Raw genomic sequence first — 13,481 nt, 5'->3', positions numbered from 1 at the left:
CTTACCCACATTTGAGGCCTTGTGCTTCCAGTAGAAAGGATTATTATTATTGTTGAGTGAAAGAGCAGTGCATGCCATTAAAGTGACACTGAAGTAAAATATACGAAGCTCAGTATACCCATCTGATAAGGGTACACCAGGCACATGCATCACAACCATATGTGTGCGACATAGTGATCTTATATCAAGATAAACAGCGCATGAACTTGCAAGTGGGGCCCAGTTAGAATTTTCTTCAGGTCGAGTAGCCCATCCTGCTCAAATGGTCCTTGAATAATGTTTGTTTAAGGATGTTGAATGAAACACCCATGTTTCCAGAGGTGAATTATTCAAACCCCCAAAAATTCCTCTCAACACATGGCTATGATGCTCCCCCACTACTTCTTGTGATCAGAGGTGCACATATCATCAGCCACTAAGGGACATTCTCAGTTGGTTGAGGTCAAGCAAATCTGTGGTACTGAACAGAACGTTTGTTGTAGGCCATCTTTTACACCAAGACAAAACAATGTACATAACACTTCCACTCAGTTAAGATCAGAAGCCATGAGAGCCACTACCTAGTACTGCATCAGAGCATTTATTATTATTATTATTATTATTTTTATTTTTATTAATATAAGGGTAGTTGATTGGCATATTTGTTAAAGTTTTGAACAAAATGCTTTGCAGCTCTGACTCTGCATTCTGAGTTGAAATTCTACTGAGTTCAGTTTCACTTTTCATTCCTCTTGGGGTCAATGAAAATGAAATATTAGTAAAGTACTGGGGTTAATACAATCATCCCTCAAAATTGCTTAACTCAGAAGCAAAAGCCTGTGAGCATGTAGAATCATTAAAGCATCCCCAAAAATGCCTTCTAGCATTTATTTGGGCTCTTTCTGTTCTGAGTTCAAATCTCACCAAGGTCAGTTTTTGCTTTCATCCTTTTGGGGTTGATAAAATAGGTCACTGGTTTCGACTAACCCTGCCCCTCAAAATTGCTGGCCTTGTCTTGTACCTGAATTAAAAAACCTTTATTACTGATGTTGTTAATTTTCTTCCATGAAAATCATATTTATTAATCTTTCACATGTCTTTAATGCCCTTATTTTGTTTCATATGGGGGTTCTACCTACATTCTAACCAATCACAAAAGAACATAGAGAACAAATGCCTAATTTGGTGTTTTCTTAGGTGGGGGTGGGCTCCCAACCTTTTCAGTACCCAGGAATCCCAGATTATTTAATTTTCCTCACAGACTCCCAGGTTTTATTGACAAATCCACCCAATAAATTTTGAATTTGAACTCTGCTCACAAAAACTTTGACCCTCAGTATTCTTCTTTGCAACCCCTAAATTGAGAAGAACTGCCCTTAAGTATTTCTGACAATAGTTTTTGTATTTAAAAAAAAAACATGACTGACATATAATATTCGGGTTTTCACATGATAAAGGTGTCATATAACATAGGTAGATTGGGTGACAAGGTCACAAATACTTTAGAAATTTGTGTTGTACTTGTTGTGTACTTTATTTGAAATAGCAGTTAAAATCTACTTCAAAACATTCATTAATATCTTTAAAATACAAAAAAAAAAAAATAGCCACATTAGATGTACACTATTTTTAAAGAAAAAAAAATGGAAAGGGATGGCCATAACTGGAATGTCTTTGATTGTAGACCTACTGCTAGATCAGAGGTGATGACAATAGCACCAACAGCTTGCACTAACCTATCTCATTTCCTTGTCATTACTTCTACCACCCTAGTCGATATGACCTCTTCTTAAGATTACATCCACGTATGCAAATACATGTTGTTGTTGTTTAGCCCAAGGTCAGCTGTGACCAAGTAATCCTAGTTTGTTTCAGCCATGTTGATCTGGACATTTTGTATACCAGGGACTGCATTATCTAATGTGCCCCTTCTAATTTAGTACTGTGTAATGAGTGGTCATTTAGTGGGGTGAGGGGAGCTGGCTTCTATTTCTAGCAGGTCAAGTGACCACATACAGGCTCCCTCGTTGTGCTGGTTGTTCTCTGGTCAAGTGATTTAGGAAACCTATGACTTCTGGAACATTTCAACCATATTGAGGGCTGTAATATTTGTTGTGTTGTTCTGTGTTTTACCCGATGGGATGTGATTCATTACAACATTTGGCTGCTGTTTCTAGCAGCCAAGAAGTGACCACATTGAAGTTCTCAAGTTATCTCATCCCAGGTCACCATAGATTTAGCAAAACCTATAATTAAAATACCTTCCAGACATGGCTGCCCTGTCTTTCTCTATGGCTTTGAAGGACTGTATTATCTCATCAATATTTTTTTTTGAACTACAGGGTGTGATTTGAGGGTGATTTGGTTGTTATACCTTGAAGGTCAAGTAATTATAAAGAGCCCCTTTCCCCTCCTGGGGTGTTTTTTTGAAGGACTGTATTATCTCATCAATATTTTTTTTTTAAACTACAGGGTGTGATTTGGTTGTTATACCTTGAAGGTCAAGTAATTATAAAGAGCCCCTTTCCCCTCCTGGGGTGTTTTAATAACGAAAATGAATCTGGGAGTTCAGATTTTAAAATCTCCTTCAGTGAATTAGTTTTATTCCTCCTTTTGCCCTTGCAACACTAAAAGAAACTTTTCACAATTATTTTTTCTTCTCTTTATTATTATTATTATTACTATTCATTTTTGCTTCTCTAATACCTTCATTCAAGTAAAGGCACGCCCTGCTTTATACTAGTGTTTACTCATTGACTGTTCTATATTTATATAGAGCAATATCTCTCTATCTATCCTGTCTTCTCTAACACACCTACACCCACACACAGTAACACATTCTCATACACTCTTTCACACTCTCATACATTTTCATGTGCTCTCTCTCTCTCTCATACACTCTCTGTTTCACATAACTTTACACGCACACACTACACACTACCTCACATACACTTCCTCTCTCATTCTTTATCTGCCTCTTGTCTTTCTCTTACGCATTCCCACACACTCTGTCTGTTCTCTTTCTCTCTCTCTCTCTCTCTCATTGTCCTACTATGCTGCCCCTCTTCTTTCTATCAGCTTGGAAAACTTTTGACAGTTCTTAACTTATATTTTGTTACTATTTATGGTAACAAAACATTAAGACACCATCTGCTGGTTTGTGATGGTTATTGTTGTTTATAGCACCAGACCAGGCTTCATTCAAAACACCCTTGTAATCAAAGGCATCCCAGTTTTGAACATTTTTGTTTTTGGCCTTCTTCAGACAATATATCTAGGTCCACATTATCCATTGTTTCATTTCTGTTTCTAGCACATCTATCACCCACGTAATGGCTCCCACATTTGGCAAGTTTGTTTATGGTTATTTAAGCTGTATACAGCACAGCATTATTTTATATGGTCATTAAGGCCTACTAGCCTATATATATATATATATATATATGATGTGTGTGTGTGTGTGTGTGTATATATATATATATATATGGGGTGGGGGTAAAATAAATGAAACAGTAAAAAAAAAAAAATACTCATAAACAAACCATGTTAATTATTTAATTAGGGTTATATAGGTTAATACATACAAACACATACATGTGCAGAGGCATATATATGTATGTGTGTATGAATATATGTATACGCATGATCACCTCCCTCCCTTTTTCTTTTTCTTTAACAAAGTTGTGACTGTGTGATAAGCTATGTATTTCCAGGTTCAATCCTACTGTTTGGCACCTTGGGCCAGCCAAAGCCCTGTGAGTGAATTCGATAGAAACTGCCTTGACATTGCATGATAGCTGTAAACAAGTGTCACTGTCATGCAAGTTGTGTCCTTTGTTTCCAGTCTTCCATGAAAAACATGTCTGGCCATGGATAAATATTACCTTACACAGACATAGGTGAGGGTTAGCAACAGGAAGGGCATCCGGCTGTAGAAAATCTGCCTCAACCAAATTCCGTCTGACCCATGCAAGCATGGAAAAAGTGGATGTCAAAACAGTGATGAAGATGAATATGTCTGGGACTACATGATTCAGTGTACACTAGAAAGCTTTACATTGAGGAAGATTAGGCTATTAGTTCTCAGAAATTGAGCTACTATTTTGGGAATCCTGTTTGTTTTCAATGACTGTTTTTAAGCTTTATAAAGTTGTTTTGTAGATTTTTTTTTTTAAACAGCTTCCTTGTAAAAAAAAGAAGAAAAAAAAGTAGGGCAAATTTCAACTCTGCTTCCACTTGTAATGATTCTCAAATGCGTTTGTCCTTGAAGAAGTGTTTATAACAATTATTGTCTTCAATTCTTGGGCAGTAATTGCCATAGTTAGGTTTCTTCATTGAGACGTGTATGTATGCATGTGTTTGTGCATAAGTGCATGCATGTGTGTGTGTGTGTGTGCGTGTGTGTGTGTGTGTGTGCAGGAATTGGCAAACTGAATGAGACATAGTAGCTGACAGTTCCTGTTTTTTTCAATCTATTCACTGATTCTTGAATTGGAATGGTTTCATTTATCTTCAGGAAATATCGTTCTCAGATATACATGCATATCTACATACATGTATTCAAACATACATACATACATACATACATACATACATACACACAAACATGTAATACATGTATATAAACATACATATGTGCATACATACTATATATACGTATGTACATACATATATATTCAATAGGTGCTATATGTACATACATATATATGTACATATACACACCTAAAAACAAACTTGATGTAAAGTGTCTGCAATTTATGCATCATTTTCCTTAATTGGCAAATTCTTTCTGCTCCAGTAATCCAGTTTATTTCAGCTTTCAATAATATAACATTCATTTATCTATGGTATCCCAATGTCAGTAACAAAGAATGCATATTGCTTTGGGTTTTTTTTTTTTTGTATTATTATCATTATTATTATGTTCAGAACTAATATTATTGCCTCCTCCCCCCTCTTCTCTTCAACCTCAAACATCATACACCCTTGCACCCCAGTATGGACTGGGTGGGAGGGTGCTGCAATTTTCATTTCAAAAACATTGCTTTAGAAACAGATAGCAAATTCAGGTCATTCTACTTGGTTTTCTTTCTTTCTTTTTTTTTTTTTTCATAATGAGCTTCTGTTTGTAATTATATCAGACTTGAGTAACTATTTACACATGGAAACATCTTTTAGTAGAAATGCTTGCAGCATTTCCTGATTTGGGTGTTGTTAACCCTAACCCTAACCACTCATTTGTGATATATTCTTCTTTATGTTCTGTAATTGTTGATCAGTTGAGACGGTTGTTGACACCTTTCGCTTGCAATATCCGTCCTTGGAAATCTGGTGGAAATGTTCGAAACTAATTTTTCTAAAAATATATTCAAAGATTCGACCCTTCAGCATTCGGATTATTCTGTCAGATGTAAAGCTTATTTATTTAACGTTGTTTTAGATCAATCATACTTTATCTTTTAGCTTCAAAATTTCAATGATTTGATTGTTTAGTTTTCGAATGATGTTATAGGGTAGGTTATATCGAGGCTGGATCTGGCCAGTTTGAACACAGAATGGATAGAGTATTTGGGCTGGATATTGCTGGTTTAAATGCTAAAAGTTTAACTGAGTTTCTGCTTAGTTGATCTATTAGCAGCAGCAAAAGAATGATAGATGTGACATACTTCTTTGTGCATATACCCGTTGTCTTGTCCAGGGTTTGGTCATCACTCTTGTGTGATATGGTCAATTCCTGTGTAGAGCAGGGTTGAGGAGCCCTTTGTCCTTGGGTGCAGCTTTGTTCACAAGTACCATTGAAACTCATTAAGTCTGGAAAGTCCTCTAGAAGGGGGGGGGGGTACCTGAAGGGGAAATCCCTGAAATCTTTCCATCGATGATGTCTCTATAAACCTTAAAACCAAGTAATTTAGTTTGATGCAAATAATATATTCATTATGTTTATGCAATTGCTTTGCAAGATTCTTTGTGTGAAATGGTGTGATGAAACAAATATTGTTATACTTGGCAGGGATGGCCATAATTTGCCAATTAAACACATGCACTGCATTTTTGGTCTTCACTTCAGCTTTCTTCTTCTTATTATTTTAGTTTCTTTGTCAAAGCTCTTTCATCACACATCCCATGATCCCTTCCTTCCATGACTCTCTATCATGTCTCCTCTTGTTCTGCTTATTCCTTTTTGTCTATACATTCATTAATTTGCCTAATTTAACGATTGATTATTTTTCTCAACACAGATGTACCCCACAGATTCTTATGAACTTGCAATTCACCCTTGGCACTAAAAAGTTCACCATATCCCTGATCCTAGAGCCATTGGCCGATTACTGAAGGAAACCTCTAGGTGACTACATAGCTCTGTGTGGTGCTCCCTTTGTAAATTTAGCTGTGATGCCCTTTAAACAAACTGAAGAACATGTGTGGATGATTGATGGGTGAAGAGGGACCGTGAGTATGTGCGTGCGTGTGTGTGTATTGTTCTTTAATGATATTCTGAGTGGAGTTGTGTGTATGTGTTGGTACTTAAAACCTACTCACAGACAACTTGTGTGTATGGGTGTATCTGTTGTTGCCTAATGCTATTTCCATTGGAGTTGTTGCTGTGTGTTTTTGGATTGCTGGTACTTGTCATTACTACTACTACTACTACTACTACTACTACTACTACTACTACTACTTATAATAATCCTTTCTGCTATAGGCACTAGGCCTGAAATTTTGGGGGAGGGGACTAGTCAATTATATTGACCCCAGTGTTTCACTGGTACTTAATTTATCGACCCCCGAAAGGATGAAAGGTAAAGTCGGCCCCGGCGGAATTTGAACTCAGAACGTAGCAACAGACAGAATATCGCTAAGCATTTCGCCTGGTGTGTTAACGATTCTGCCAATTGAGTAACCCTGTGATGGAACAGCGTCCTGTCCTGGTGGGGAATTTATATGCCATGGAACCAGGAAACCGTCCCTTATGGGTTGGCATGACATTTCATTTCACATTGCTCTCATTCACCCAGCTAGCAGAAATGAGTAAGACGGTGAAGTCGTGACAAGCATGGAAAACTAGCAATGGATGGAGAATGTGTCGGCAAAACAAACAGAAGGCTTTGGTATGGACGGGAACATCTGGACTGGCAGGAAACATGCTTGTCTGGTGTTGGGTGTTACTAAACCATACCAACACCAAAAGCGCCATCACCACCATCACCACACCTGTGCCACCGCCACCACTACTATGTCACTACTTCCATCACACCTACTACACCAGCATAAATTATTAATTGCTCTACTAACTTAGTACCGACTTGGTACTGTACCAAAATACTGGTTTTCATTGACTTAATTAACAGTAGGAAATTGGATCGGTTCCAAGTGGTGGAGGAGAGAGCGAAAGCGAGATAATGTCTCAGAGTTTTATCTGCTTCCATTTGCTTCTTGTTCTCTCTCTCTCTCTCATAGTTGTTGCCTCATTCTATTTGCTTTGGAGATTTCTCTCAATCTCTTTTTTCTTTCAACTCTCCCTTTCCTGTCACACAAACACACACAAATATGCATATACATACTTACAAACATAAGTATATATGTATGTATACACACATAATGGGCTTTTTTTTTAACTCCTGCTTTGAAATATATATATATATTCAAAAGGAGTTTTGATAAAAATTCTATTGCTAGTTTTATTCAGTTGTTACTTTGGTGCTATTCTGAAGTCCCTCCACCCCCACCTCCATCTGTATCGACACACATCCCACTTTGAGAAACACAAGTCTAACCCATGCTAGCATGGAAAAATGGGCATAAACCAAACAAACTATAAACACCAAACTACAAATAGTGTTATGCCTCTAACAATAGTGTGTGAACTGTTCTCTTCTCACAGTTTAAATCCATTTATTTTATCCATGTTTCTTGTTTATGTTTTCTCACTTTGTTTCCATATGTAAACCTGTGTTGACAATTCAGCCGTAATCGGAATAACAAAGCTCGTTACTTGAAACAAGAATCTGTTTAATACTTACTTTTCTATTATGTGTCATGGAAGTCATGTATCGTAGTTCAGTCTATCTTTAGATTAGTTCTTTGTTTTTTTTATGCTATTACATTTATTTTATTTTCAACTTCACTCAGTCATTGAATTACAGTGACAACAGTGCAGCACATTCAAGACATTTTTATTTAGTTGTGTCACCCTCAGTTTCATTCTTAACGTTTTTCGTTACCTTATTTTTGATGTGGTTAAGAAATGTACTTCCCAACTACATTGATCTGAGTCAATCTCACTGCATGACACCTTGGGCAAGTGTATTCTTCTATAGCTTTGGGCTGACCAAAGCCTTGTGAGTGGATTTGGTAGACAGAGACTGCAAAATATGTGTGTGTTGTTTTGGTGTTGTGTGATTGTTGTAAATGAATGCCATTCATTTCCAATCTTCAAAAACATGTCTGATCCTGGGGAAATATTACCTTGCTTGAAGACAAGCTAAGGGTTATTTTGCATATTGATCAAAGGCATACAAGCCCTGACCATCTTGTCTTTATTTTTAGGGTATATTTTTAAGATGGTGATATGTGATATGAGGGAAACAGGCTGCTCTTTGAAGAGCCATATTAAAGTTCCTTTGTTTTTCTTTCCATTTTATATATTTTATGTTTGTGAATTTGTGTTGCAAGATTCCTGATGTGAAACAGTGTGTTGAAACAGATGCTGTTGCATTTCAGGATGGTCGTTTTTTTTCTTTTTTACCAAATAAATACATGCATTATATATTCATTCTTCACTCGTTTAATACTGTTCTTATTTTAATTCATATCTGGAAATCTTTCGTCACATGTCTGTGATCTCTTCAATGACACTTTCAGTCTTCTAGAAGAACAGAATGGACTAAGCAGAGCAGGAGCACACATTAGGATGGAAAGTGTTGCTGAAGAGGTCACAGATGTGTGACAAAAGATTTTCGGACAATGGACTCGAGTTAAAATAAGGACAGTAATAAACGAGAGAAGAATGAATATATTGTGTGTGTATTTATTTGGCAAAAAACAAAAGAAAAAAATGATGATCCCGAAATACAATACTTTTTTATTTTCCTTTGTGTTATTTATTGTTTTTTTTGTGTCCTTCTCTCTCACTGTTGTTGTTTTCTTGACACCTGGCTATTTCTAGCTTGGACATTCCTGTCTGTGTTAAGTAATGACTGGGTTAATAATAAATCATATCAAAATATTTCGGTTAGATTAAAACACACACACACACACACACATCCCTTCCTCTTGCCTTGTTAGTTGCCACCAGTTATTTAGAGTAGCCAGTCAGACATAAATAGTTCGCTGACTTTCTTCTGTACACTGACAACACCAAACCTACTTAATTTACCTGCCGCACTGACTAAACTGACTTATTTACTCAGATGTCAGCAAGGTAAGGCCTTATTCACACTTGTTTCTTTTTCTTGATTGAACTTAAGATTGGAGTTGGATTAAGTGTCAACTGTTCTTCTCTCTCTCTCTCTCTATCTATTTCTCAAACACTCACTCACAATAGCAACAGAGAAATTCACCAATCTTGCCATCTGGTTCACCAGTCAGTCCTCAGTCAAATCGTCCAACCCATGCTAGCATGGAAAGCGGATGTTAAACGATGATGATGATGATGATGATGATATATATACACACACACATGCACACATATACATATACACATGATGGCTTCTTTCAGTTTCCATCTACCAAATCCACTCACAAAACTTTGGTTGACCTGGGGCTGTAACAGAAAACACTTGCCCAAAGTGGCATACAGTGAGAACGAACCTGGAACCTTGTGGTAAAGAAACAAACTTCTTACTAAGCAGCTATGTCTATTCATATACATATCTATATATCTATATATCTATACGTATGATCTTGGGAGGGTCGAAGTATATATTTCTATCTATTCTCTCACTTACGTGTGTGTGTGCAGGGACTTGTATCCACATGTCTGCTATTTAGGTTGTTCAACTCCACTTATAAGCTTCAACTGTCAGCCGACCGCCTTTTTGTTTGCTTATTTTTCACCCACTTATTTCCTTGTTTTTCTCTTTTGTTTACCATTTCAGGCTGGTGCCAGGGGGAGTAATGTCTGGGTCTGTATGGAGCCTTTTAATTTCACATTTGAACAGATCAACTTCGAGCACGAACTCCAGCTTCCCCCTGATGTTGAGCAAGTTCAACAGAATTTTGATTCCTTCAATAATGTGATCCACTACGACTTAGATTTTGTCAATGATTTCACTTCTTCTCCTTCTTCTTCTGCCGTTCTACAGTCTTATGGAATTCCTGGTCAGTAAATTCTGCTTCTCTCTTCATCAACTTCTTTCTCCCACTTCCACTTATTATTTCTTCTGCCTCCTCCTTTTCTTCCTTCTTTTTTTCTTCTTCTCTTGTTCTTTATTTTTTCTTTCATCCTATCCTTTCTTCTCCTCCTCCCCCTCCCCTTCTCCTCCTCCCCTTCTTCTTCTTCCAACTTTCTTTTCTCCTCCATCTCGCCAGTCATTCATTTATTACAGTTCCTTCATAATAATAATAATAATGGTGATGATGCTCTCTATTTGCAGAGACTGTGAAGAGGAACCCAGTTGAGCAGAGGCTATGTCAGAGCAGCGAAGGTAACCCTTGTGATACTCGAGTTCACTATGTTTGGTCTGAGAAAAGGTTAAGCCCACAGGGGAACGATCATCTCGTGAATCCCTTTATCAACTTCAGTGAACTTGAATCAGACAAGCCTTCCTCCATCAACGATCCTACCACAACTGCTGATGACATATCTACCCTTATCAAGGTGAACCCCCATCTCCCGCTTTCTTTTTTTGTTTGTTTGTTGTCTATTTCATTTTGTTCTTTTACTGGTTTGAGTCATGAACTATGGCCATGCTGGGACACCACCTTCAAAAGTATTTAATGAGTTATATCAACCCCAGTACTTATATTAGTCTGATACTTATACAGATTGATAGATATAGACTGACAGATAGAGAGTCCAGTGGTGAAGGTAGTAGTCATGGCCATGTATGCCCCCAGGTAGTGGGTACAATCATTTTGCCATTTTGTCTTTGGTTGACATCTTGATCTTATCCTTTGTCTTGGTGTCCATTCTGTCACCTTGATTGTCCACCTATTGTCCCTCCGTCAGTATTTAATCATCTTAGAAAAGAACAATTTTGAAAAGTATGATGGAGTGGTCCTCGTTGGAATGACCTTAATCATAGATCCATTTATTCAGGGCTTACCTGGGATGAAACACAAGACCTTAATAATTAATATGTTCATAAATCTCATCTGTCTTGAAAGCTTTTGCATTTGTGATGGGTACTGCCCCTCCTCCTCATTTTTGTTGTTGTTGTTGTTGTTGTTGTAGGTATCAGCCATCACCAAAACTGTGAATTCTCAACTACGTAGCCGTGACAACAGACCAAAGTTTACAATCCCAAAAAGGAAGATGGCTACAACGGAAGTGTCTCCTTCAACACTGGCACATGTACCACAGCCAGCGACCACCACTGCACAACGAACGACCAATACAACTCCGTTTGAAAACAGCAATGCTTTTGAGACTGTTGCAGAAGCACTCCACTTGCAGTGGTCAGTTATTGGTAAGTGTTTCATGTCAGCCTCTCTCACTGGTTGGTTGTTTGCAGTATTTCATGAAAACATTGATCAGACTAAAGATGGAGGGGGAAATATCACATTGCTTGCAAACAAGCAATCTTTTATTCATTCAAATACTGTTAGTCATTTAGACCAAGATTCTATTGTCACTATCAACTTTCTAACAGTATTTTTATTGAACTTATCTGTTGTCCTCTTTCACTTTCAGGTGATAAGAATGTGACCCCTGCTTCTCCTGAAGTAGTTGCTCAGATTGTGGCTGAAGCAGAGAAGAGGTTGAAGGCCAACAATATACAGCCAGCACCCTTGAGTGAAAGTTTCTCCTCAAAGACAAATTCAGAAACATCCTCTGACATACCTCAGGTATATTTTTACATTTTGTTTTATAGATACACTTGTAGCTGTGTGTTTAAGAAGTTTGCTTCTCAACCCCATGGTTTTGGGTTTAATCCTACTGTGTGGCACTTTAGATAGGTTACTTTCTATTATAGCTCCAAGCCAACCAAATCTGAGCGAGAGAGAGAGAGAGAGAGAGTGTGTGTCTATGGTGTTGACGGTGGGAGTGTGGTGTAAGCAGTAAACTAGTTCAGTATGGTGGCCACTAAAAGAACCATTACTAAAATCTTTTGGCAGTAGGAACTGTTGGAACCAATTAAGACACAAATATTTAAACTAAATCCATTTGTGTGAGGAATTCAAAGTTGTTAATTTTTAAATTCTTTAATTTCAGAATCTTATTCCTGGTCTCAACAGTGATAGCCAAAGTCTGAAAATGTCTTTTGAGAGAACACCACGTTTGGATTCTTTATACTCTAATGATTCTCATTCGTTGATGTCTTCAGGAGAAAGCACTGAAATATTGCCAACAGACGTTTCAAAGACTGACAAAGATTTGGCCAAAGTTATTCCATCAACCAAAGGCAAAATTATAATTCCTGCAACAAATATCACTTTAACAACAGAGAAAACATCTTGGTTCAATTCAGGACCAAAATTTATGTCTGACTCCGAAACATCCCCCAGGGACAGGGAACAGGTAAAACCAAAATCGAAGAAAAAGGGAAAACCTAAGAACAAATCTGCTTCCAAAGATTTTACAGAAGAAAATGATGGTTTGTCTCCTTCCGCATCAACAACATCTTCAGTTGTCTCATCGTCTATGGAACAAATCTCCAGAGAACCCAGTCAAGAGAATGGTCTAAGTGAAGGAGACAAAACTGATGAAGTTGCCTCTGTAAAAAGCTCCTCAGCCCAGTTCTCTGATTGTGATGAGGATTACAATTATGAAGACGACAGCACAGCCGAAGATTTTCTCAAGTCACTGCCACCTGTCAAAGCTATTGAGCTGGAAAGTTTCCTCAAAAGATTCCAAAATGGACGACACTCTCCACCAGTGAGAGAACGTTCTTTCACACCAAGTGACTCTGGCAGAGACACTGCAAGGTTTTCTCCTCTGCTGGATTCGGTGACCGGTGCTAGCCATGACCAAAAGTATCCTTTCCAAAATACTGACATTTCCGATCGTCTTGGTTCCGTCCCTGGCAGTGTGGAGTTACCCGAGAAAGATGTCAGTTCTTTACCATCTAAATTATCGACTACCACAAAACCTAAAATCGTTCTTCCTGACCCTGGACCTCTTTTTAAGAATGCAATGAAACCATTTACAGAGAGAAAATCCAAGGTAGAATCACTTTTTCTGTTTTTTTATCCATTCATGTTTTATCCTATGCATGTTTCACATTATGGCTTTTTGCATCCTCTGCATTGGGTGTTCAGGTGTTCATAGTGTGATTGGATGCAGATCCACTACAATTCTTCAGGGGGAACACTCTATTGCACTATGTTGACACAAATCC

At 37.7% G+C, this 13,481-nt stretch overlaps 1 protein-coding gene across 2 annotated transcripts in view; it reads left to right on the top strand.

Moving 5' to 3' along the window:
- LOC106871978 (golgin subfamily A member 3) overlaps positions 1 to 13,481 on the top strand; it is a 30,753-nt gene that overhangs the window by 1,582 nt on the left and 15,690 nt on the right. The window contains exons 1-6 of one of the 2 annotated variants that reach the window (XM_052977022.1): positions 9,378 to 9,400; positions 10,077 to 10,299; positions 10,575 to 10,798; positions 11,375 to 11,609; positions 11,834 to 11,988; positions 12,356 to 13,306. In XM_052977022.1, the coding sequence (XP_052832982.1) occupies positions 10,110 to 10,299; positions 10,575 to 10,798; positions 11,375 to 11,609; positions 11,834 to 11,988; positions 12,356 to 13,306 (1,755 nt within the window). In that variant the 5' untranslated portion in view covers positions 9,378 to 9,400; positions 10,077 to 10,109. Of the gene's footprint in view, positions 1 to 9,377; positions 9,401 to 10,076; positions 10,300 to 10,574; positions 10,799 to 11,374; positions 11,610 to 11,833; positions 11,989 to 12,355; positions 13,307 to 13,481 lie in introns of those variants that run through there. The other variant, XM_014918769.2, reaches the window with a different exon arrangement.

This window comes from Octopus bimaculoides, chromosome 26 (assembly GCF_001194135.2).
Source record: "Octopus bimaculoides isolate UCB-OBI-ISO-001 chromosome 26, ASM119413v2, whole genome shotgun sequence".
Classification (NCBI taxonomy): Eukaryota; Metazoa; Mollusca; class Cephalopoda; order Octopoda; family Octopodidae; genus Octopus; species Octopus bimaculoides.
This window is presented reverse-complemented; position numbering and strand designations above follow the sequence as displayed.